This window comes from Pochonia chlamydosporia (assembly GCF_001653235.2).
Source record: "Pochonia chlamydosporia 170 chromosome Unknown PCv3seq00008, whole genome shotgun sequence".
Taxonomy (NCBI): domain Eukaryota; kingdom Fungi; phylum Ascomycota; class Sordariomycetes; order Hypocreales; family Clavicipitaceae; genus Pochonia; species Pochonia chlamydosporia.
In genome coordinates this window covers 1130745-1155960 of record NW_019154043.1, presented here as the reverse complement: position 1 = coordinate 1155960, position 25216 = coordinate 1130745, and the positions used below count along the sequence as shown (strand labels likewise).

At 48.3% G+C, this 25216-nt stretch overlaps 6 protein-coding genes across 6 annotated transcripts; 1 reads left to right on the top strand and 5 right to left on the bottom strand.

Annotated features, from left to right (window-relative positions):
• Window positions 1–3518: 3518 nt before the first annotated feature.
• VFPPC_06552 (udp-glucuronosyl udp-glucosyltransferase) lies at window positions 3519–4733 on the top strand (the record flags this gene model as incomplete). The annotated part of the gene is made up of 1 exon (XM_018285569.1): window positions 3519–4733. The coding sequence occupies one exon, from the start codon at window positions 3519–3521 to the stop codon at window positions 4731–4733; it is 1215 nt and encodes a 404-aa protein (XP_018135939.1).
• A 3363-nt stretch (window positions 4734–8096) lies between these two features.
• VFPPC_06554 (fot5 transposase) lies at window positions 8097–8585 on the bottom strand (the record flags this gene model as incomplete). The annotated part of the gene is made up of 1 exon (XM_018285570.1): window positions 8097–8585. The coding sequence occupies one exon, from the start codon at window positions 8583–8585 to the stop codon at window positions 8097–8099; it is 489 nt and encodes a 162-aa protein (XP_018135941.1).
• Window positions 8586–9916: 1331 nt separating this feature from the next.
• Window positions 9917–10909, bottom strand: VFPPC_06555 (chromate transporter; the record flags this gene model as incomplete). The annotated part of the gene is made up of 4 exons (XM_018285571.1): window positions 9917–10457; window positions 10514–10635; window positions 10691–10738; window positions 10787–10909. The coding sequence occupies 4 exons, from the start codon at window positions 10907–10909 to the stop codon at window positions 9917–9919; spliced, it is 834 nt and encodes a 277-aa protein (XP_018135942.1).
• Window positions 10910–12308: 1399 nt separating this feature from the next.
• VFPPC_18208 (mutator-like element) lies at window positions 12309–17415 on the bottom strand (the record flags this gene model as incomplete). The annotated part of the gene is made up of 2 exons (XM_022429857.1): window positions 12309–12764; window positions 14596–17415. The coding sequence occupies 2 exons, from the start codon at window positions 17413–17415 to the stop codon at window positions 12309–12311; spliced, it is 3276 nt and encodes a 1091-aa protein (XP_022285134.1).
• A 919-nt stretch (window positions 17416–18334) lies between these two features.
• VFPPC_14069 (BAH domain-containing protein) lies at window positions 18335–19669 on the bottom strand (the record flags this gene model as incomplete). Its single annotated transcript, XM_018291840.1, has 4 exons — window positions 18335–18772; window positions 18831–18961; window positions 19015–19308; window positions 19396–19669. 4 exons carry the CDS (start codon window positions 19667–19669, stop codon window positions 18335–18337), a joined length of 1137 nt encoding a protein of 378 aa, XP_018135945.1.
• Window positions 19670–21898: 2229 nt separating this feature from the next.
• Window positions 21899–23721, bottom strand: VFPPC_06560 (thioredoxin reductase; the record flags this gene model as incomplete). Its single annotated transcript, XM_022428520.1, has 2 exons — window positions 21899–22962; window positions 23016–23721. The coding sequence occupies 2 exons, from the start codon at window positions 23719–23721 to the stop codon at window positions 21899–21901; spliced, it is 1770 nt and encodes a 589-aa protein (XP_022283891.1).
• Between the last annotated feature and the right edge of the window lie 1495 nt (window positions 23722–25216).

Sequence of the window (25216 nt, the reverse complement as noted above, 5' to 3'; positions counted from 1 at the left end):
CAGTGAAGATTCGAGTTGATCCAGGACAATTTATCCCAAGAGGCACAGGCATCCTCTATTATGCTTACGCTGACAATGACTGCCTAAATATAGTAGTTAGATGAACAAATAAAGGATACAGAGGAGGTGGTGCGAGGAAACAAATAACTCCCGACTTGCTGACCGTGACATCCCCCGCTCCATACATCCTTGCCAAATAAAGCTTCTTATGATTAACAATGTTCGCAAGCGCCAGGGCGGATTACACCCTAAACCCATCATGTGTTTCCACAGTTATGCGCCCGATAAAGTAAGTATGTCCCATCGTGGCACTTTAGCCAGGTCAGACTGAGGGTGAGGCTAGTCTTGAAGCAAGATCCACAGAAAATGGATCTTGCGTAGTTTGTTATTCTGCACCTCTTTCAATATTTTCAACGACATTCCTCGAGTGGTGCAATAATTATGCGTACCCACACTCGATTACATGATGCGAGAAGAAGAGCTTTGAATGTTACTCTATTGATAAGTTGTCCTGAAATCGCGTAACATGCTTTGTCTCCGTTAAACGGTTGTGTATAATTGTTGGCCCTTTTGGGCCTACGAGGATGGCAGACTGGCGTGGGCCATCGATGCACAAACCCCGGAGTAAGTTCCGCAGCCTCGCCGGTTGACAAACTGAGACACCAGCCGGTTTGACGCAAATAAATTTCTGCCTTTAAGCCACGTCGCCGACTAATTAGTCGAGACCGTTCCTCTGGCTTAGGGGACCCCGAAGCGGAAAGCCGTCTCATTTGGATCGGGATTCTAAAAGCATGAAGGGTTGCAAAACATTCTAATGCACTTGAACAGGCAAGACATTGATCTTTCATACCATAGGTAGCACTACTATGTCTCAAGCACTAAAAAGATGGGGGATGTCAAGTATCCATTTATACTAACAAGCCTCTTAGGGAACCATGTGACCTACTTATGGAATGACTGTTGTGAACATTGCGTCAATAGCTTCTGTCACGTTATGAGACTTATTGTTAAACCAAGCTTCTTCTCGAAATCATTGTTCTTCTTGTTGTTCGTGCTGCAGACTCTGTCTGCAGCCGTCTTTTAATACTAGAAACCTTACCCTTCGTCCGAAGCAATAATTGCCTTTTCTGGCTATTTTCAGTTCTCATAGCCGATGTCACGACAGCCAGCATTTACATCAAGTTTGCTTGTTCTATCAACAGAGGCAATTTTATCCGACAGCTTCAGTCACAGCTTGCCTACGAATTCTGTTTCTCCATATTGTAACGGGCTGAGCCCGATGGTGGCTCGGCTTGCGCTCTCGCCTTTGTCTTCAGCCTTGTCACTGGTAACCCCCAGCAACAAGCGAGATTAACAGAAGCAAGCCTACAAGAGCTCTGCGAGCTCTTCCTTTCTTGCTCTTTTCTCTTTCTTCTTCAGCTTTGGATACTTGTTCATAGTCACCTAGCCAGTTGTCAATATACTCGCTTGGACCGTTACACATATGAACAGTCCCTTGCTTCACATCGCACTTGACTTAGTATGGTCCCTTTGTACCGTCAAAAGTTTGTGATCAATTTGGACTAGATAATCAATATTTAAGAAAATATGGTGGGTTAATTTCATTTTTACCTTTAACTTATAGTTACAGTGATTTTAATAGCTAGTCTTAGTTTGGTAGCTTTCCCTTTCATGACAGGTTTCTATAGTAAAGATTTTACATTAGAATCTGCTTATGGTCAATACCACTTTAGCAGTATGGATTGGATTGTAGCTGGATCCGACTTTCGCTCCATTTCGGTCCAGAATTTGACTGTGGGGGGTCCAGGGCTGCCAGCGCGAGCCAGCCGGCGGCCCGCACCACTTTCTTGAGAATGTTAGACAAACAATCAACCACGACGCTAGAATTCAATTAATATTCGTCGCCATGCTCTTCATTAGAATCTCTGCCCTGATCGTCTCATTCCATGGCCTCCGACCTTGCCTTCGACGAATATCTTGCTGTATCTGCTGCTCAACATCCTTTTGATCTTGACGAGCCTATCCGTCATCAATAATTATACTACCTCCTTTGCGTATTTGTGTTTTTCTTGCTCTACTCTGCTTGTTGAGTGTTGCGTTTGCCGCTCGAAGCTGTTCATTCTCAGCCTTCAAGAGGACTATCTTATGCATTATTGCGCACCCCCGAGACTTGGTCTACAGCAGCCAAAATAGATGTTGGTGAGCTTCCCTGATGTCGGCTAATTCTTCTTTCAATATAATCCGTCTGCAAGTTGCCTCGGTTGGGTTATTTGGCATCTTTCGAAACCAAAAGTTGGGCAGCTCAACCCGCCTTCGACAGGTGACGTTGTCGGATAAAACTGCTTCCATTGATTGAACAAGCAGACTTGGAATTTGGCACATCTCCGGGCTGGGATACGCCGCTTCTGGCGTCTTTTGGATATGTCTTTGACGAGCCACATGAAGCATCTGTTTGTAATCCACCTGCGCACTGTAATTTAAAAACACCTGCGGGGTGGGACCCCGCGCCTAAGAACAACTTCTATCAAGAATACAACTATTCATTGACCATTTTCCAGCACGCTCAGTGCGACACTAACCTTGATTTCAATAAGGCGTCCTATTGGCGTTCGGGCGTCTTCAGTGAGAAGCTCTATTTGTCGTTCTTACCTCCGTTGCTCAGCCTCTCCAGCTCTTTCTTCTCTTCAACTTGCTCCGCTGTAGCCTTGCGCGACCCATTTTCGGTAGCGAACGTAATGTTAAATTGTGTTCCCTCTGGGTAAGCCCAACATGTAAAAAAACCAAACTGTTGGTTTTTCTGGCACGGTTTTTACATTATGATGCTCAGTCTTTGAGCCCTTGTTATTCTGAAGATTTGACCTTACGTGTCTTTTGCGCAGGGTATTTTCGATGGAACTCCAGTTCAAAGACTGCATTATGGCTCTGCTCGTCGCTGTTGTTTTCTCTTTCCACCCCCTATTCGCTTTCACTGCCCCCGCTTCAGCCCAGACGCCACCGATACACACGATACGACCGAGTAAGAAATTTGGATATCGATGTTATTCACTCGCCATCACACGTCATATTTCAGAGTTTGTCGGCAGAAGTTCTGGACCGTTCTGCGCAACCCACACACCAATCGTAAGAAGTAGGTCGTCGGCCAGCGCGGGAAGGTCGGGGCTGACCCGTTGAGCACTAAAGCAGTCAATTTTAAACGACCGCCCTCGTAGTAACTTTTGTACATTGGCGGGGACTTATGATCCGACCGAACGTGCCTTGGTATGACACAGAGATGCACCAGGAGCTGCAGGTACAACTTTTGTAGTCAGGTTTACGTTTGCCATCCTCCACTACCATCGGCATTCGGTTTGGTGAAGATCCATCCACGCATCATGATGACGAGGAACAGATCTGGTTCAATAAGGCCATTGTTGGTTTTCTGTGCTTTTCCCGCTGAGAGCCTCTTCAATCCCGTTCTGCGCATAGCGTCGCACCTAAGTCAGAGGGGGTATGAGGTGATCTTCCTTGGAACTGCGGCTATGCGTAACAAAATTGAGCGGATCGGGGCAGAATGGCTAGAAATCACCACCACTTTCGGTGTCGAGACAGACATTGCATTGCAGAAAATAATCTCTATGCCATTGGGGATGGCTCGGCTCTCTCTGGAGCTTACCTGGGTCTTCTTCAATGACCTTCCCCGCCGCATTGAGCAGGTTGGTGAGGCACTTGGCCTTCTGCAAGGCCGTAATCCTAGCCGGCAGATCATATTGATTGAGGACGTCTTCAACTTGTCTGCCATGGTATACAAATACGGCCGCCCTTTGCCGGGGGGATTGCTCAAAATGCCTCACAGCATCGGCGTTGGGGCTTCGCTGATGCTTGTTGAGAGCGAAGACACTGCACCGATCTTTCTCGGCCTTCCTCCAGATTCCACTACGTCCGGGAAATTGCGAAACAAAGCACTGAATGCGTTATACAAGGAGGGGCCGATGAAGCCAGTTACGACTGCGTTGAACCAGGCTCTGAGTCAAGCCGGCTGCACTCATTTCCCTGAGGAAGACTTTTTCACTGCGACCTACACAGCCCACGATATAACTATTCAACTCTGCTCAGAGAGCATGGAATATTTGAGATCGGACTTACCGTCTTCAATTCACTTCATAGGTGTTCTACCACGAATTGATACCGGTCTTTTCGAGCAGCCTGGTTGGTGGTCCGAGATTGAGAGGGCAAGGGCCACTAGAAATAGCAGGGTCATCGTCGTCTCGCAAGCGAACGTAAACCACTCTGATCTTATTACACCAACTGTATTGGCGTTCAGCGATCAAGATGACGTCAATGTAATCGTGATACTGGGAGAGAACAACAAAATGATGACTCACAATGTTCAGCTGCCGCCGCACGTGCGAATAGCCAATTCGCCTGTCGAGGATCAGATATTGAAGTTCGCCGATGTATTTGTCTCTAATTCAGGTTACGGCGCGTTCACCTGCGCCGTTCGTAACGGTGTTCAGATACTACTAGCTGTTGAAAAGGAGAGGGAACTTGAGGTGAGTATGCGAGTGGATTACACCGGGATAGGCTTTAGTCTAGAGGCACAGAAAGTGACCCCAGATAAGATCCGCAAGGCTGCTGAGGAAATATTAAAGAACCCAAAGTACAAAACGAAGGCGATAGAGATGAAAGAGGAAAACGATGCACTAAACGCTCTTACAGCAATCGAGACAAAGGTTATGGAATTGACAGGAAAGTAGGCAGGCAATCAGAAAGTCACCCGAAATAAGCCCGTTGATCTGTATTATAGTAATAAGTTAGTTTAATGTGCATTGTTGGGATAGCGCATATAAGTAAACTGGTGCTTTCCCAAATAATCATTGATATAACTAGTTATCCAAAGTTTGACACAAGTCATGATTGAGAAGATTTGAGTCCATATTGAAGTACAAAGTGGGCTGTACTTGTCGCGCTAATTGCTACACCCAAAAGAACCACAGGTAAATAGTTTTGCTACGTCAACACAGGCAATGGATGCCGAGGCTGCCGAGTCCCATCCTTTAGCGAGTGGATCCAGGCAGTGTCGCCTGCTTATCTCATACACGCAACATTACTGTATCCCTCTGCAGTTGACTATGGTCTGTGTAGTCGATTTTGCCGCCTACCTACTAAGGTGTTGTCATCAGTATTAGGATGCTGCCGGCTTGGAATCTTATTCGTAGTTGGGGTGTATTCTTGGGTATATATACTAGTGGGAGAGCGGTGCGAATTTCCATTATCCTACCGTCGTCAAGAACGAGGGCGTCGGCTTTCGATCCCGGCGGCAGCAGTCAAAGTGATTAGCAAACGTTGCATCGTCCACATGCTGCGATGGGTCGATAGGGTGCTGCGCTGACATCGGCCCACCTCTCTCAATTGGCAACGCAGTCTCTAGCGGACAGGCCCAAGTTTCTCCCGGCAAATTCATAGGCTGGCAAGTCCTCTGTATAATTTTAGCCAAAAGTTCATATGCCGCCCTCGCTTTGCTGTGGACCCGGCGGAGGCGTTTGAGCATTGCCAGCGCTTCGTCGATCTCGTGTAGAATCTCGGGGCGTCTGGGAATACTGCCATCTTGGTCGTTGGAAATAGACGAGCAAAGAACAACGGCGGTGTCGAATATATTGAACAAAAGTAAATAGAAATTGGCATCGTTTGGGTAAATGTAGCCAAAAAATTCACGAAGGGCCTCCATCAACTTGAGTGAATAGTTGATACCATTGCATCGAATTTTCAAATCGGCGGAAGGCGATCTTCTCGACATCGGCCTCGATAAGTATCCTTTAAAGGGCCCAAGTACCATGGAGTAAGATACCGTCTGCAGATAGTGGTGATGCAAGATAATCCAAGGTTGGGAGTCGTCATCTCTTTTGTTGGGATTGGTGAAATCGTAGATTGGAGGAAGATTACCCATCCAAAGCTCAAAGGTGGACTGGTACACCTGGATATCCTCTGGTGTAGTTACATTCCTCGGTAGACCAAAACGGTCCGACAGCTGCATGATTAATTCCGACAGCAGCTTTATATGCAGAAATGGCGATGGAGAGTAAGCATCTAGTGTGAGAGTTGGAAGACCGACATTGCAGTTAGTACGGTCAATGATCGCTGGTCTCGATAGTAAAGTACATAATTGCCTTTTGCCGGGTATCGTTAGCCCGAGTAAGTTATATTAAAGGCAAGATCCCCTTGAACGTACCAGTCCCATATGTTTAGGACACACCAAATCCGTCTTCGTATTTCACAATCAAACTCGGCCATTTGTCCTGAGACTCTGTCCTGATGAAACCCTAGTTCCTGGGCCATTAGAATCGTGGCATTGAGGGCATGCCAGCACTCAGCAAAACAACCTTTTAACTTGTACCAGTAGCATGAATGCAGTAGCGACTGGACGTTGAATAGGTGGTTAATTCCCAATGGAATGACCGTGCACAGCTCGCGAGCCGCCTGATGATATTTTTTGGATAGTTTTTGAACATCCTTAGCATCAAGCTCCAAAGTTTTCTGCATTTCGAGCTCGGCAAACTGGGCGGAGCATGCACAAACCATTAGGAGTAGGCTAGTCCATTGCACTGCTAGCGGCCGATTTCCTGATGCTTGCGGCCACCAACTTACGTATTCCTCCAGGAATACGGATGGATAGATCATGCAGTAGTGAAGGTTTACGCTTCTAAAAAAGGTTTGAACGAGTGTGTCTACAACAGGCAGTTAGCTGTCGGTGCTCAGGCAGTTAAACATGATACAGACATGACTGCCTCTGAGAGACGCTTTACCTATTCGATGTCTTGGCCAAAGGAGCTCCAAGGCACGGCTGAGTTGATGGCATGATGTTGAGTCCAGGAAATACTGCTTGTCGGACTTCAAGTAGATTAGCCTTTGCTGGTGGCGCAGCGAGTAAGAGATGGACAATACAGACTAACGCCTCAACACGTACAATCATGTTAGCACCAAAGCCCGCGATGCTATGAGTTGCCATATATCCCATAGCCTGAAATCCAAAATCTGTATCATCCCAAGGGCTGGGTTCCGACCCTGAATGACTTTCTGGCCCGTCATGAGTTCGTTGGCATCTGTTACTTAAATCTTGGCTCTTCCCTGGTATCCTCTGGCGACCACTGTAGCAGCACCTGTGGGCCGCTTTGCGTTTTTGACACCGGTCGCACGGCCATTGTCGATTACACTGGTAATGTGAGTTAGATATGATGAGCTGGAATCATGTTGGAGGTGGCAAATTATCCCATGGGATATGTGATGGTGAGATGGTTTGGCAGGCGTCTGAATGCAATGGGTAGCGATTATCGCAAACGTGAATGCGAATGGCCATATGGGTGCGTACCTTCTGCTTTCTGCGCTGACACTCGGTGCAAGCAAAGGGTATGTTGGTAGTCCCCTTAGCCATTTCAGCCATTGTGAGCGAAAGCGACTCGTTCAAGATTTGATCGACGACTGAAAAAGGCTTTCAGTGGCACTGGCAGAGTTGAGCAAAGCCTGCTGCATATTCGAGAGATGCCATGTTAATCACCGATCTGTTGATCACCGATCTTGCTCGGACGAGTTTCACTCGATATTGTACAATCTCTCCTGGAAACCAAGGCACGAATGACAATTGGAGTTGCCATTAGGGTCAAACAAGGCCTGCCCCACTTTGCAGCTAGTGAGCTGCTAAAGCGAGTGGAGTCCCTGCGTCAGAAGTAACACTTCGTTTGGACTGGATCTGTACATGGGCCACTTTCAATTGGTCCCATGTCTCAGACACAAGGATGCCCTTGCTTTCCCGACCCGTGCCAGCGTCGTTTCAGGGTTTCCCGGCTTGACCGTATGTGCGGTGTCCGCGCCAACTGACTAGAACCCAGCATCCGGAACTGGCCCCCTTCCCATGATATTGCCATCAATTGCCCAGCCGTGGTTAATTAATATCCGCAATGAGGCGACTTAAATCGCCCTACTCCCGACTAAGCTGACACCCTGGGAAAGCATGATCACTCTTAGTAATGTACCATCATGGGCTTGGAGAAAAGCGCACCGGTAATCGCTGGTTAATTCTGTCGGCGGAATGCCACTGCTCAGTCTGATATTTGGCTCGTGACTTGTTAGATTCCAAGCCGCTTGTACCGTAATTGAGCTTGCACGGTGCGAGCTATAGGCTTGAAGCGCTGGAAATGCAGTGGATTCACTATGAACCAGAGGATGCTGGTTGTTACAGCTGCTGAAACACTTGAGATTACGCCCATCATAAAGCCAGTCTCGTCAAAGTTGTGAAAATCCTCGTCTTGTATGCCGTATTTCGCGACTGTGTTGCGTACAAGCTCAAACCAAGGTTTAATTATCTTTGGATCTTCGCATAAGGCCCTCTGGTAGTCATATTGACGCGTAAAGCGCGTAAACAGCTGTGGTTGGCGCTTGACAAAGTTTGAAGCCCAGTTGACTCCCACAGGAGGCGCGTTACGATCGGCGAGCAGGCGATTCGCCATATCTTGCACACCACTAAGCCGGGGAGGAAAAGATCTCGAGCCTAGGTCAAGGATGTATCTGACAATTGTTGATTCCTCCAGATTTGTAAGTTTTCGAGAATTAGGCATAGTATTGCGTCGCGCGTTAATTCCCTTGATGCGAGTACTTAACGTACTATGGGGCACCATATAGATCTTTGCTGCAGCTCGAATGCTTAGTTTGGGAGTATTCTGGATAGCTTTAATAGCTAAGACTATTTGGCTCTCTTTGCTTGACAAATCCATAATATTTGGTGGAGAAATACAATGTTAAAGGAGGAAAGGTCCATCGATCTGGTGAGGTGTCCAGCTCGCTTGTGTGTCCAGCTCGCTTGTGGAGTACGTTATCCAGCACATTTATTTTTGCAGATGTCCCGATGCAGCTTGTATTTTGCTGCGTAATGCATACTCGTCCATCTTTTACGGTGCCAAACTCAACAAGAAACGTGACAATTCCGTAGCTAAAGTGTTGAGGCTTCCGGTCAATAGTCACGGGCTTTTCAAAAACAATTGATCTTGAAGTCGTCCACGAAGACCAAGATGGCGTTTACGAATTTTTGAACGACTGCGGGCTATTGGAGGGTCCAGCGCGACGTGTGGTCCGCGACATTACACTGATTTTCAAAGGAAGCCAGACAGTCGTGAGCATTAACGGTGGATGATTTTGCATACTCATGCGGTAAAGTTGTCTAAGACGACCGCTAGCAACATGTTGGCGTGCTAGAGGTGCAATAATAAATCATGGACCTTGACTCAAGCTCGTCACTGGTTTAAAAGATACTTCTCTTAGCTTCATCTGTCTACGGTATTCTAGCTCATGATAACTCCATATCTTGCTAACCCCAACACAGCACCAAGAAGTATGGCCAGAGGCGCGGAAAGGCCGAAGTATCTGCCTCCAACATAGGCCGTCGCTGTGACCACGACCCACCATGGATCATCCCCCAAACTTTTCCCGGACTGGAAGCCCTCATCAATATAGCCAACTTGCCAAATTCGATACACAGCTGTGTAAATCAGGCCGACCGCACCTGCATTGACACCTCTTACCCCAGATTTTACCCATGGCCTGCTGCGCAGGATCTTCCAAACGCCCATTGTACCATGAACCAGGACCATTCCCGGTAAGAAAATGCCCAAATACGCAACAATTGCGCCCAATATAGCAGGTTGTCCGCTGTTAATGGCGGTAAGGCCCCCTAAGAAAACAGCGAAATTGAAGTTTGGCCCTGGAAAAGCTTGTGCTATCGCAAGCCCAATAAGGAAGTCGCGCGGACTAACCCATCCCTCTGCCACGACGTATTCCCTCAGCAGCGGAATTACAACGGGCCCACCACCAAAAATAATGGTTCCGGCGAGATAAAGGTTCGCAAAGAGTTTATATAGTGTAGGAGGATTACGCAAGACTCCACGGAGTACCATTACGACAACGAAGGAAAGGAAAAAGCCGTGATAATAGCAGTTCCGGATTTCCATGAGAAGTCCAGCCGATACTCCTGTGGTATGGTGCGCGACTCAGGCAGGCCCCCAGAAGTGAGATCACGCTCCCGGGGCGCAGGGACAGTAATATTGGAGCCCCTGCGGCTATCTGTTTCGATTGCATTGTTTTCCAATCCTGTCGATGATGGTCTCGCACGTATGAAAATACGCTTAGCAACTTGCCCGAGACGATGAAGCCAGCGGTAGTCGTGTGTAACAGCAGCGAAACCAGCGGCGAACATAAGGACCGGAAAGTACCAGAGCGCGTTATATAGCATTCCGGCGGCACCGGTAAGAAAGACAAGGACTCTAGTCAGCTTGTCTGTAATTGCTTTGTTCGATAGTTCCACTGCTGCTAAGGCGATAATCCCAACAGTTGCAGCGTTAAGCCCGGACAATAAGGCGTAAACTGCACGTGGTAATGTACTCCCTATGCTGGAGACGCCGACGGAAAGACCAAACATACCCAGAGCTCCAGGCAAACTGTGCATCAAGGTTACTCTCAGTCCCCTTCATAGTTGCCCAAATATCTGGCTTACCTCCAAATGAAAAAGGCAAGCAGGGCCCCAAATAAGCCGCTGTGAATTAAGTTAATACAATACAGCATTTTTGTGCTTGCTGGGCCCGATAGAGCTTGCGAGACGCTGAAGAGCTCCTGGTACTATGAGGTGACTTTTAGTCTATGAATGAGCTGAATTATCTCTGAAGGTCCGTACCAACAGCTCATCGATCCAATTGAGCTTCAACACAAACTTGTCATGGAACTGTTTTAAGGTCAGACTACATCATGTTGGGTATTGGTTTTTGCGTACGATTTTGAAATGGACTGGCGGTCCACCAAACGCGGTGACGCCGAGGTGCCAGTTATTCCGGATCGTCGGCCATGTTTGAACGATAGCTTTTTGTGCTTTTTGTTCCCAGTAGCTGATAGACATTCTTTGGAGGACAAAGTTCATCGTCTACTAATGGGTCGCTTACGGAATGTTTAGATGCAAAAATACGGAATGTCGCTCGACGGACCGGGACTGTGCTATTTAAAGGCGACCGTCAAATAGTTGCGTTGGAGGAAATGCGGGGCGGCTGGCACGCCATACCCCATGCCTTGAACGCCATCAATATTGAGGAAACGCTCTTTGTGACTCACGGAGGCTCAACTCTGATGCCCTGTGGCAGCGACCGTTATTTCGTGCATACTGATGGGGTAAAGTTTCTGTTCAATCAAGGAGGCATTGGCGTTGCCTCGGGATATAAGCCCCACGCGTGGGTATTCTATTCTACGATGGGTTTTATAAGGCAAACAGTATGAGACCTGCAAATTCTTGACTCAGGCCAGCGCTGACGTAATGCCATCATCACTACGTGGGAACCGAGAAAAAACATTTTAGACAAGACAATGCTTGCTGATTTTGAGGCAAAATGGAGTGGTTTTAACGCGGGGGTGGATGTTTTGCGAACTCGACGACGAGGCGGAAAACGGCAATACCTTTTGCATTGGCATGGTCGTTCGTCAAAGGAGGACACATGGCTGAATGAGGACCTTTTGAGCCCACAGCTCTTGGGTAGAATCGAGGAAACTGGATTAGACGTTTGTCACATTTGAGGTTTTAATCCCTGTTTTCTTTCAATGCTGTCTTTGATAGAAAGGCGACATATTTATCTTAATCGACTGCGAATCCAGCACTGCCACTTGCCATGAGCTATATAATGCACTCGTCTGACCCGAAGCAATTATAGTAATCTTTCATCCAACCATTTACCTCAATGCTTGTATTTGAAGCCGTGCAACTCCGACAGCGTAAAAACAAATGTGTGGGAGAGGGCAGCTGTAATTCGACTTCTTCGAAGCTGAAGTGACCGAACGCACGCCATTAAAGATGACAATTTCCTGGCAGACCCTCCAAAGCCCACTATTGATGCTGTTCTCCTCTACTTGGTCAGTTCGACTCTTCCCTAGTTCATCGACGTCTGTATTGTGCAATCAAGAAGCGACAATTGCTTACAAAAGTGAAACACTCCTACGGTTGTCTGTGACTCCAAATTCAAGCTTACATATCTAGATCGGTTTACCCCCGTCGACGAGTCAGAACCGGCTCAACAACCTCCTTAAAAACGCCGAAGATGACCCCGCTGCTGTTCTTTAATGCCCAGGGTAAACATTGCAACGTTTGGACGTCCTGGAGCATCAGTAGTTTCCATGGCCTCATTTCGGCGTTATAGAACTATTAATTTATTGTCACTAAGAAGGAGGAGCCATAATCATAATGTGTTCCCAATATATATATTGTCTGTTTAACTGATTCTATTCATGGTATCCCATGAACATTCCACTCTTTGTCACGCTTTAAATATAGTGACGTTGCAGTTTTTGAATACTGTCAATACCCGTTGTTGTTTTCCCCTTTTCATCCGTTTTAAGCCTTTCACTATGCTACGTCTTCCCCTCTTTTTAGCCTTCGCCTTCGGTCTTGCCAGCGTACGCTCTCTGGACTTGTGTTCCGTATTTGCAGAAAAGAATCTCGAGGGGGATTTTTCCGCTCTCGAGGTTGACAACGATGGATCATCTTCGGACTCTGAGTTCACAAAATTGCCGGGATCGTCATTGTTAATGTATAAGGTGGTTGACGTTGTATGGCAAACCCGAGAGGCTTGATCAATGGATTCTTCCGGTGACGTGAATTTCTCTGTTGTCCCCGAGCTCGCAGTCGAAGCAGCTAACTGAATGCCCCCACCAGCAATCTTGTCTAAATTATCGAAATAACGATCAAATTCTTCTTCGGTGGCAAAAGGTACCTGAGTAACATTTTTAGCAGTTGCTTTGTTGTCTGTTGAGGTCTTTGCAGCTTGCATGGCGCCGGTGAGGTGAAATATTGATGAAGAGGTCCCACAGCTCTGTGAGACCCCTATATTGAAGAGCGTACGGGTTATTCTTATACGCAAAGATATCCTACTTCTCTCTCCTATTACGGGGAGCCCAAAAGGACCCCATATTGCATATCACGTGTGTCTACCTAAAGGCGATTGTTGAAGAAGAAAGAGCCTTACATTTGTGCAAAAGAGGCGTTGCACTCGTCATATTGTGATGAGATGTATCATATACCTAGAGCACCACATTACCGCCGCACTGACACCTTTGACCCTATCGTGGTTATCACCAAATCTGGCTTGCCTCTCTCCAAGGAGTGACAGAACTTGCCATCGACGAAGTATCGACTTGCATTTTGGACATGCTTGGGGCTCTGGACTGTCGTGAGGGCGGGTATCCAGCCGGTCAACCAAGAAGATCTTATGCAGATACGTAATCAAATACGTGTCAAACTATCTTTAGATTGGTCACCGCTGATGTGAATCCTACATCCCAGGCAGTCAAACCAACGGCATCACAACAACAAGCCCCAGGAGAGGGAAGGGGGGGTGTGTTCAGGAAGGAGAGTCTGCCTTAATTTGGACGGCTCGATCAGCTCATCCGGCACTCCTTCCACCGTGTGATCTTACATGATGGTTATCTGCGTTTTTAAGATTCGTCATCAACAACGTCAGCTCATCCGTCAGTCCTTCTACATGTGATGACAACGTACATGATAGGGCATAGAAACCAGTCGGTAATCCAATGAGGACAAGTTGTATCGCTCCTCGCAGCAAAGCAAGGCAGACTTAAGCCGCGTTAAGGCATACTGAGGTAATATTGACGAGGTTCTAGATGGAATCACCTTTAGAGGTTACACAGTATGTATGTGACATATTCTACTTTGCTTAAAGTGGGAAATGGACGCATGCTTCATTACGCAACCATAATTCTACGACAGCACGCGGGAAGCATGGAACTATGAGACATGTGAGTACCTTGGAAGTGCTCTAATACTTAAAGAACTCGTTCCCTGGTTTTTGATCGGAAATGCTCTCTACTCAGCGATAAACGCTTGTCCTGGCTTTCTTTGCGCAATCATAAAATGCCTTTCCGCATCAAACAAGTTGCTACTAGGTCGCGGGGTATCTATAGCAGTCAGCCAATCCATTTCCCCCATATCGAAGATTCAGACACGGAGTTCGAGACCAACTCAAACTGCTCCCGTGCTCAGGGGAGGTCGCTATCCCCTGAGCTTCGCCGTATGCCTACTAGCGGTGAAGATACAGCGATAACTGATTCTTCTTGTCATAATGCTGGCGACGACAACAAGAAGAACGACGATAACCACTGCGACAATAACCATGATGACAGTCATATTTCACATTCAGAATCAGGATCAACTCAAGATACACGCTCAGCATGCCAAGTAGGTCGACTCTCACAGGGCCTAATAACAGACGGAAGTATCAAAAATACGACGGCTAAAGTAGAGAGGGCAATGACTATGCGGGCCGAACCACTTTGCTACGGGGGCCGTCGCACGGGGGCCGTGTGGCTAAGTCGCTGTCAAGCCACGAGTTCACTGACGTGATTACTTGGCGCACAATAATTGAGCCTTATTTGTACCGCATTGAAAACAAGCTTCGATTTAATACACTGCCCTGATGGGCCGCTTCGCCAACTAGCTACCCCACGAGACTCATTCCTAGCCAATACAGTCCAGAATTGTACAAGCATTTACCGGGATGCCTACTACGGATCGAGTCACAAACGTACGTTGATACAATCCTCACACTCTGTCTCATGGCCCAAATTTGTTGCGGCGGATGACATTGAAGCGGCTGGCACCCTACGAGAGCCTCGACGTTGACGTTTCGGGGCAGGTTCCGGAGCCTCATCTTCGCTGATGATCTCCCATTCGGATCGGGTCCTCCGTACGCTGAGCTGCCTCCTGCGGCCAGCCTGTCGTACGCCAGTCTGTTTGCCTGGTCCGAGGGCAGCCTTCTTTCGTGTAACCTTGCTCTCTTTAATAGTCTTGCCTGCTGCTGCCAGGCCGTCACGGCTTTGACTGGCTGGCCGATTAATTACCATACTCTCCGGGACAGGTTGCGTGGCATTCTTCGGCCACCCTCGAAGGCTTGTTGCAACCTTGGGATCGAGTATTCTGCGGTAGGGGTTGCGTGAAGTCGGCTCCCTCAAATGCCACCGAGGATGAACGTCCCATTTCGTTAAGAATGTTCCTGCTTCCAACTTATTATAAATTGTATGACTACAAGGTATCCCCAGCTGCCAGGAGACGGTACAGTCCTCGTTGCATTTTCCGATCGGTTCTGGCCAAGGGCAGGACCTGCTTGGTATTGACTTGACCGCATGGCGGTGTTCTCTGGCGAGAAGACTAAGCCCCGGCTGGGACATCACCATGCGAAGCTCCCCTAGATATTCTGAGCCCGGCCCGGAGTACGCCCGTGCGGTCAGCACTTCGTCTTGCGAGCAGTCATCAAGGGAATCCTGCTGCTGATCAGCCAACATGCCCTCGATCGCTTCGACAAGTCCGTATAAATTGCTCATGCCGTTGAGCAGATAACTCTTGACATTGTTGTTGCTCGCCTCCGTGCCAGAAGTCACCCGAACCCCGAAATTGCGGTACTTCTTGATAAAGCAATGTGCCCATTGCGCACTTACAGGCAAGTAAGTATTGTAAAGGTACATCAGAATTATCTGCTGGTCATTGAACTCATCGCATAAACGCGCCCAGGCCTTCTCGTAATCATCTTTAGTCTGTGCGAAGACCACGAACTTCCATAATTCAAGGACTCCGCGATAGTTGTGTGGCACAGGTGAGGTGTGGTCAGTCCGCAACGGCGGGCTGCCGTCTTTCCCTACAGCTCGGACAGCTTCCATATCTCTCGAGGTTAGTGCCGCCTGTGACCGTTCACTGTCGGAACTGTTATGTCCACAGCCGTCACCCTCCTCCTCTGCGTCCTTCCACCTTCGTTTGGCATTGAGAAGAACGTTTGAGTTGACATGGTGGATGCAAATTTGCTGTTGGCTGCCGGGGAACTGGCTATCCAATGCAGCCTTCATCTGCTTATCATAGTCCGTGATGATCACGTCCGGTGACTGGATTTCATGCTCCACAATTAGCTGTCTGAGTCCCTCAGCGAGGAATTGGAAACCTTCCCGTCTCTCATTATCGATCAATCCGAAAGCGGCGTTGTAGATAGACTTGAGACAGGTCTGCCCCGTCACCTGGAAGAGGGGCAGCTTGAAACGATTCGTATTGTACGTGTTATCAAAGCTCATGATTTCGGGAAATCGTTTCCACATGCGAAGACAGTATGGAAAGGTCCATATAAGGCCAACAAGGCGGTCAGGCTCTGCGTCTGACCATTTGACAATATATGGGATGCTTCTCTCATCGAAGAGCTTAATCAAGGCGGCTGTTGGGCTCAACCCGTCAAGCTTCTCGCGGCGCAAGAGCGCCCTAGCGTTATAGATGTCCTTACGCGTATAGACGGTGCCGGGGTGTTTTTCTTTAACAACACCACGTATATCGCGGGCCCGTATGCCGACTCGCCGGCTAATAGCTTCAACCGTTGCCTTGACAGAGTCGCTTAGCCTCCGGTGAATTGGATGAGCTGAGAGACTTATACTCCGTCCATGATTGTGTTTACTGTGCTGAAGGTCGGCAAACTCCCGCAGAGTCCACATATAATTGTTCTCTTCTAACGCTTCCCCCACAACCTTCCACTTGCAACCGCATTTCCGAGAGCGTTTCTGGCGAAGCCCTGCCCCTCTGGATGGGCGCGGCTGGCCATACCGATCACACTCAAATACGTACCGGGTTTTCCGTACACTACTACCCGAGCCGTTCCGTCTGACCACTCCAAATCCGTTTTCCTTTGCAAAGTTGTTGACTTGGGACTGGAGAGCCTCTATTGATGAAGTGAGGGGACCAGGAATCGGCGGGTTGAGAATGGTGTTAGACTGACTTTGAGTACTAGAGCCTGTGTCTGAGTTATCGTCACGTTCTTGATGTTCCTGTCGATCTCGCCTTTGTAGCAATGAGAGTGATGCACTTGGGTTCTCACAAGTAGCCCTCCGCAGATCAGATGTCCGACGATGCCTAGCCAAAGCGTTTGCCAATGAGGAGTCAAGCTTTGCTTGCTCGCGTGCGAGGTCTAGAGCAGACCGAAAGAGGGCTTTGGGTGTTATGTAAGTATTGGCTTCCTCCAATTGGACTTGCTGGCGCATACGCTCTCTGTCCAGCTTATCTGGACAGGGAATCGTTGTTGTGCAGCAGCGCCGAGTACCCTTGCCGCGGAAGCAGTCGTCCAAGAATATTTGGGATTGTCTTAATTCTAAATAAGGCTCATCGACACCGCGGTTGCCATGAGGCTTGGGAAGGCTGCTGAAGAAGTTATCTGGCCATGTCGCAAAAATATTATACAAGGCATTATCGTCTCCAGCGCCGTAGTGAAGTTCGGGGTCGAATGGTGTGGGCTCCCACCTTTGGCCCTCAGGGGGCGACTGGGCAGCTGTGCTGTCGTTTCGCCCAGCACAGGTGAATGAAGCTATGGTTTCCTGAGAGCTCATTGTAACATGCACGATATATTGTTTGATAAAATGAAAGGGTTTGTGGTATTTTGGTCTAATTACATTGGAATATTCCGGCAGCAATGCGGTACTGCTTGCCACCTGCTGGAATGGAATGCGTCGACTGCCAAATTAGGAATACCAGCCACACGGCCCCCGTACGACGGCCCCCGTAGCAAAGTGGTTCGGCCCGCATAGTCATTGCCCCATACAAAGTCCCCCAGACTAGTTGTTACCAACGCTGACAGCCCCCTGGACATAATAATTGCTCCCTCAATCAAGTTTTCCGGCACTACCTACCGAAATTCCGTAAAGACATCGAAAACGACTAGCTCGGACTGCGTCGCTGAATCGGGTTGGGTGCAGGTGGAATTAGATACAGAGAGACTTCCGATCAAAATGGACAGTGCAGGAGAGTTGTGTTGCTCGGAGTCGTCAGTATAACGGTACTGACTTTGGATCTGCCAGAAGGTCGTCGACTGGCGGCCTCACGAGTCCGCGATACTGGCCGGCATCACCCCAGCATGCATTCTCTGCACTGGAAGGCGCGAGAGGCGAATCAGACTCGGAAAGCGATCTATATCAGCAGGTTATTTGCGACCGGATGTCGTTCTGTTAGGCGGGGAACATTCTCACGGCGGGAAGATTTGAACTGTCACTACAGGAGGTCTGAGGTCCCGAACAACGCAGAATTCCACATCACAAGTTACTATGGAAAGGTGAAATTTGTGCAAGGGGTCATCGGGGCGCGATGTAATTCGACGAAATATACGCATTAATTGAGTCTCTTGGCCCCTTATAAAATGGCACATGGTTTGTTTTCAATTTCCCTCATCATACCCTCCTGCTGTCGTTCTAATACGAGTTAATTGATGGCGTTGTGCCTGCAATATCTCATTATGGCTCATCGAGCAGTAGCTTAGTCAAGAGTTGTGCCACAAGTAAGGCAGTCTACACGTTCCATCCAAGTGCCACTATTTTCAGCACGGTCTTGCCTATGATCAGTGATTTCCCAATGCATTGGCCCGTCTTTCGTATTGAGTGCTGCCGTGAATAAACCGTCATATATTTCGTTACTGGTAATTTTGCTCATTTTTAACGAGGACAGGTTTGACGGATCCTTCCCACCCTCAACTAGAGAGCTTGGAGGCGTTGTCTGAGATACCGTCAGTGTTATATCTGAGACATTCTCTGGACTGTTTTGTTTTCCGCCCCCTAAGCGGTCGTATACTCTCTTTAATACAGCATCCCGCAAGCATTTCTCATGTAACCACTGCCCGCAGTCTTGACTTGTGCAGCCGACTAAAAGTTCTTCTGGATGTGCTGGGGTGCGACAATTGCAGATCAGCTCTGCTGACTATGTGAGGCGTGAGACTTCTATGTAGGGGCAAGGAGACTAGGTGAGGCGGACATACGGAAAGCTCCAGTGTCGCAACATTGAATGCTTGCCGCCAATATAAGGTATCATGAGTTTCATCGTCGTTTGATTCAATCCATTGATGCACTAGGGCCTCTGTAACAACGCTGACGACGTTGATAATATCCACTGAAATTTGTTAGCTTCTATAGTCACAAGGAGATACTCTTGTATATTCATACTGTGATTCGAAGCTATTACCTCGTTCTTGCCATGATATGGCTGCCGACCTTCAATCGTCTCCTCGCCATGCCGAGTGTTAGGGGGCAACTCGTCCGGGGAATACATCCAGTAGACACGGGCATACACATGGTTTTCGTCCGCCGCCCTGATCTCCAGAACTTTAGCGACCCAATGCTGTGTCAACTGTGGCGATGTTGCTCGGTCCTTGTCTCTACATGCTGCCTTCTGGGCCTTGATCGAGTTATCGTTGCCAACGTATACAAAATCGTCCGTTCGGTATGTATGCCCGTTAACTGTAGGAATAGACACCATTCCCACGAGTTAGCTTTGTGTGGATTTCCCTCATACGTTATTGCACAATGGGAACTACTGCAGCTTACGAATAAAGGTGTGATATCGCGTCATATCCTGCCAGCGTTTCAACGGCTCTATTGTGTACGACATGTCCATGCTTTGGTTCGATATGAATTTTCCTTGCGGCTTGAAGGGTGAGAGCTGGGTGAATTGCCTGTCAACCTTGTCACCATGATGTTGTTTCCTCTTCTCGGATGTTCGTTCGGAGCTCTGGTCGGTGAGCGTAATCACGGTGAATGGGCAGCCAACGCGACCCTCCTCGATGGAACATCGACGCCGTTTCCTCGATTTACGTCCCATTTTAATATATTTCTCGTGCTATTCGCCGGGCGTTTTGCCTACAGGTCCGGGGTCTGCGTCATGTCTCACTAAAGTAGAGTTTCGTGCCGCGCTGCGTTTTATCGTTGACGTGTACTAGACCATTTGCGCGGCGGATGTTAGGGTTATCATTTGGGACAAGAGCTGGGGACACAAAGCGCGTTCGGAGAAGCTTTGAGTGGAGCCGTTTGTTGCTGCGGCGAAGAGTTGGAACTGTTGTCCACAAAGCCTGTAGTGGCAACTTTTGGACAACTCTTGTTCGGTGCGGGGCAGAGCTTTGCAGGCCCATGTAAGTACTTTTCGAAACGTCCTTGATACTCCTCATCCACGTGAAAAGCCATTTAGTGCTTAAAATGACGGGCTAAATCCCGGCTGCGTCCGGCTGTTTCCCGCCGATTTAAGTACAGCTGCGTACCAACAAAGTAGAACCTGGTCAGCTTCTGTTGATGACTGATAATACTTGGAATATCTTGCGGAGAAGAGGGGTCCCTCGGACTTCACCAACAGCCTGACAGCCAGCGTCTCGCGGGGTTGAACTAATGGTCGGGTCTTACTGTATCCTTAGTGTACGCTATTTTCGGCTCTCCGCCGGAGTAATCTATGGCCACCAGCCAATTAACCTGTGACCAGAAAGGCCTTTTATGGCGCTCATTTACCATCGTTGTTTGCCAAATTGAGCCATAGTCGATCCAAACCGTTTTTCTGTGCAAAATCTCCCCCGTCACATCCAGGGGGCATAAGGTCGATTTTGGAGCCAGTTCCAGCTCGTCGCTGGACAAAAACCACTTCATATCCGTCAGTCAATCAACCTAACACTTGAAAAGTCATTTGTGGCCACACACTCCACCACTTGGGTGCCACCTGAATTCGCACCCACAGACAATTATGGGGACGTTTCATTTGTAAGTATTCGGTTTGCCGTAGTTATCACTTTTGCACTACGAAGGAACATCGTTGGTGTGGGTGTCAAACAATATAATATCACCCGACTCTATGACGAGCACCACAAAATAAAATACCGAGACGACGTAAGCGAGAATTGAAAATAGTTTGTAGCGACATTTAGCATTGTCGCATTTTCTCGGCATCACGGTTTCCTTCAAAATCTGCCCGCCCATGCACCACATCCCTCGGTGTATGAGACGTATGTGATTATTAGGGTCTTTATGAGAAAGTGAACTGCCGTTGAATGCTCCATACAGTGATTAATTTATGTGTGCATGACCAAATTGATCGTAGTCTACTATCTGGCTGTGTGGCCAGCCCGAAGCGAACCTCCCAAGAGTCCTGCTCACGATAGGGTATTCTAATTCAGACGCAAAGAGTAGGGTATTAAAAGCGTCTAATGGATTTTCTTTTACAGAGCTAGGCTGATGGTCATAATACTGTAGAATGGATGTCACATGAATCAGAGACGGCACTAAGAGCTTCAGGTAAGGAGAAAACTTGGAGTCTCATGATTCCACGAGTTTCCATCAAAATGATCAGAAGGCTCGCATGACTCCCATTCCGAGTTACGTCTTGAGATTATTCTAGGCAGCTATCGGAGATACCGAGGATCATCAATAATCTCATGTAATAGAATGACTTCCAAGTAAACAATTGGTTATTTTACTGATCCTTATCTCACGAGAGGCGGGCCACAAGAGCCGTGTGCATGAGGGCCGCGTAGAGTCCACGTAATCTCTTTTCAGTCCAAAGGGAGTACAATGATATCATCAATAGCAATAAGCTCAGGGAAACTCCAGGAGATGCTCAGGCTGGCTCAGGTGGCTCAGGGGCTACTCAGGTTAAAGCAGCCACAACTCAGGAACTCTTTTGAGAAAGGAAACTGGGTCCGTCGTGATTCCGGTTTTATACTGGGCTGTTTTATTATATAGTATACAATCTTCGCGCTACAATATGTCCCATTATTAAGCAAGGCGATGCACGCCCCCCAAACTGCGCAAACCTTTGCAGCGGCTCGGATACTAAGTTTAGGGTCAAGCTGCAATAATCCTAGCCTGACGAGCTAGGATTATTTCACTCTCTTTATTTCAAGATGTCAAATGTGCATGAACTCAAAGATAGCTGACCGCATGAGGTGGCCGACTGTGTTCAAGCTGGGCCAACCCGCCTTCCTATTCAAAGTGATTTGGCCCCCTAATCTCAGCAAATGAGGCAAACGATTATTCATAGGTGCTAGAAATAAAATTTGACTCCAGACAGAGATCACCTACGAAACTTCAACTTTGTACAGTATCGAACTTGAAGAGCCTCTTTTGAGCGCCATGCAAATTTGTCGCTAAACCGTGCATGAATGTCTGCCCACGAAAGTCCGAGTTCCTCTTTCAACTTTTTGAGCAGGCAATCCTCCTCCGGTGTAAACCTTGCTCTCGTGCTGTGTCCTCCTTGCTTCTGACTTCTCTTGGACCGTGGGTGCATTGCGTAGCCGTGTTTCATGCACAAGTCCCAGTCGAACTGTAACTGGAACGTAGCTTTGTCGTTAACAATGGTACGCTTTAGCTGGACATTTTTTAAGGCCCATTCTTCAAACTCCGCTCCGTCGATAGAGTCGGTTGAGGGGTGCGATATAGCAGAGAGGAGCATGTCCCGTGGCCGACGTTCCCTTGTCGAGGTGTCAGGATAGTGCCGTTTACTAGGCATTCTGGATCCAATAGAGGGACTACCGAATCTACGGCGCTTGCGTGAATCCTGTTGAATTAATTCGTCGTCGTCACTATCCTGACGGTCGTCATCGTCTGTGGATGAAGGGCAGTATTCTGTGTCGCTCTGTCTACGGACACCGTCTTGCCTATGTGGATCGTCCCTGTCGCGCCACTGCGATTTTTCGTTCATTGTCGTAGGTCGGATTCGCCGGTAAGAAGGGGACTTGCTCGACCGCGTTTCCATATTCTTGTCATTAATCTGTACATATATGTTTGATTTGACATTGGAGCTATCCGGAAGTTGAGGCTGCACCGGAGGTGGATCTTTAAGCGTGTTCACAATATCCTCAGTTGCTACTCGAGAGGAGGTTATCTGCATTGGCTCCAGATCACATGACAGGTTCTTCAATGACATGTTAACCTGTCGCGACACTGCCGGCGTTGAGGCACGGGTTGATCCAGGCGTTTGTGGCGAATGAAAGGGACTAGCCGCAGAGGAAGTTGTAGACTGCGCGGAAACCGGGCTTGGGCTCCGAGAAGCTTCTTGGTATACGGTCACTGAGGGGGAAGCTGGTGCACCGAGGCCTTCGTGGCCGTCACCGCGGTTAGACTGTCTATTGCGCTCGCCTAGAAGTCTGATTAGTGTTGATTTTAGCATTTGAAATGCCACAACTACATACCAACACGATGCGTGTCTCCAAGCTCTTCCTTGGCAGATGCCGCCAAGGCCTCGACCGACGGAAGAGTGTCGTCCGGATGTGCGTGCTCAGGTTTGTCGGCAGTGTTTGAAAGAGATGCGTTGGTTGATGCCTTCTCGATTTGCCTCGGGGTGTAATCAAGGCCCGCAGAAGATTGCCGCACGGAAGAAGCTGTCTGCTCGCAGTCCGCATCCTCATCTCGCACCACGAATCTAGCCCGAGGAGAAGGCGAAGCATGAGCAGTGTCCGTGGTCCTTTCTAGGAAAACTGCATCCGCCGATGCTTCGTGATAGTCAATAGCTCCAGTGCATTCATCCCAAGCTAATATTCTGGGGCTTTTCGTGCATTCAGGCATCATACTACCTTGACGAAGGGTGCTCGCAGGGGTTGGCTGGTGCGACACATGCGTGAGTCTTTCCTGCGGCTCATTATCATGGCTGTCACACTTTACATCAGATTCCTCATCGGATGGTATTGATATAATCTCAACCGTTTTCGCCGTCTGATCGTCGACCACATGACAGCTTGACCGTGACGATGGTTTACGTGACGGCTTCTCAGCTCTATCTGGTGATGGAGAACTCTGCTGTTGGGCGGCGGACAGCCGTTTGCTGCCAGAATAGTTCATGTGGACGTGCGTTGACGGAGTCCAAAAGCGCTGGTTATGAAATGAAACAGGAGTTGCCATGATGACAGCACATACATGTGAATTCCCAATGCAAAACTTGCGAAATAAAGATATTTGTCCGAATGAACATATGACGGTGTATAGAGTTTTATATACCTGAAAAATGACCCAAGAGTTTTATATCACCGTCTTCGTAGGACTGCGTGTCGCTCGCCGGTCCCCATGTCCGGTTTACACTGCGATTAACATCCACAAGGCAAGTCTTACTAGCTCTTGCCTTGCCGCCCTCCAATCAATAAACCACCAAGCTGCACTTTCTGAGAAGCAATTCCGGACTTCTGTCTCGTCCAGGTAATATCGCCGCAAAAAACGCCTTGGCTGGGTCCACCAGGTCAGCCTGACTCTTCATCAACGCCCCGCGGAGTCGGCGTGACGGCGTGACGAGGCACATATGTACTGGGCCGGATATTGGACTAGACCACGGATGCAAGGGGGTTCCAATTTCAAAAGTTCCCTCTTTCAAGGCATTTGATGACGTGTCGCGCCCTCAGAATGCCACAGCTCGGCTCAGCTCGTTCGCTTGACGAAAGGAGTCTCCATTGTCAGAAGTTCCAGCCTTGCAGCATTCCAGATGACGTGTCATGCCACATGGGTACTTTGCAGCTCGGTTCAGCTCGTCGAGGTGTTGGTAGATACATGAAAAGGGGTATGTACGAGGCAATTTTACTATTGGAGGAGCTGTGGGCAGCCGGCCGAGCCCAAGCGTCTGTGTCCCAAATCAAGGCGGCTGCTGTCTCAGGGTCAGTACGACCAAGAACGTTGTGGTAAATGAATTGGACGATTTTCCGCCGTACCTAACTGGTGATTTCTTGTTTTACAGAGTATATCACTCCATCATTCGAGAACGTCGAAGAGAAGTCAATTATTTGGCCGGAGAACATCCGATATTTTGGCTGCAGGACGAGCTGGAGAGAATGGGAGAGCAAACGTGGTGCGCCATTTGGCCGCAGCAAGGGAATGCATCATGACAGGGATGCAAAATGAAAGGACTGACTCAGACCAAGCGTAACAACACGGACATGGCGAGCCACAAAGATACCAAGCGGGCCATGGAGAGGAGAAGCAGGAGATTGTGGGAGGGATGAGAAGTCAAGAGTACAAATCGGCGAGGCGGCGGGACGTCGAGCTTATATATACTGTCGCATGGAAAGGTGGGGCATCAGAGGCCGGGCGCCAATGGCGGCGAGTGCACTTTCCCCGTTTGAGGGTGCCGCCATTTCCGGAGGCGGCAGCAGCGTGTTCGAGATTACGCTAATAACTTTAAGTCCGTTAAAGCTCCAGTTAAGTCTATATTATTTCTGTTGCCTAGGTTAAACCTCTATCTTTAACCTCTAGAAGACAGTTTTAATACATTATACATAGTGCTAGACCCTTAGCTGCTAGCTGCAAGCAATACTTATAGCAATACTAGCGTTAACAGACTATTTTTAGAGACATTAAGGAGCAATACAGTAGTATCCTTTAGTGGCAACAGTTCTAATATTAAATTCTTAGA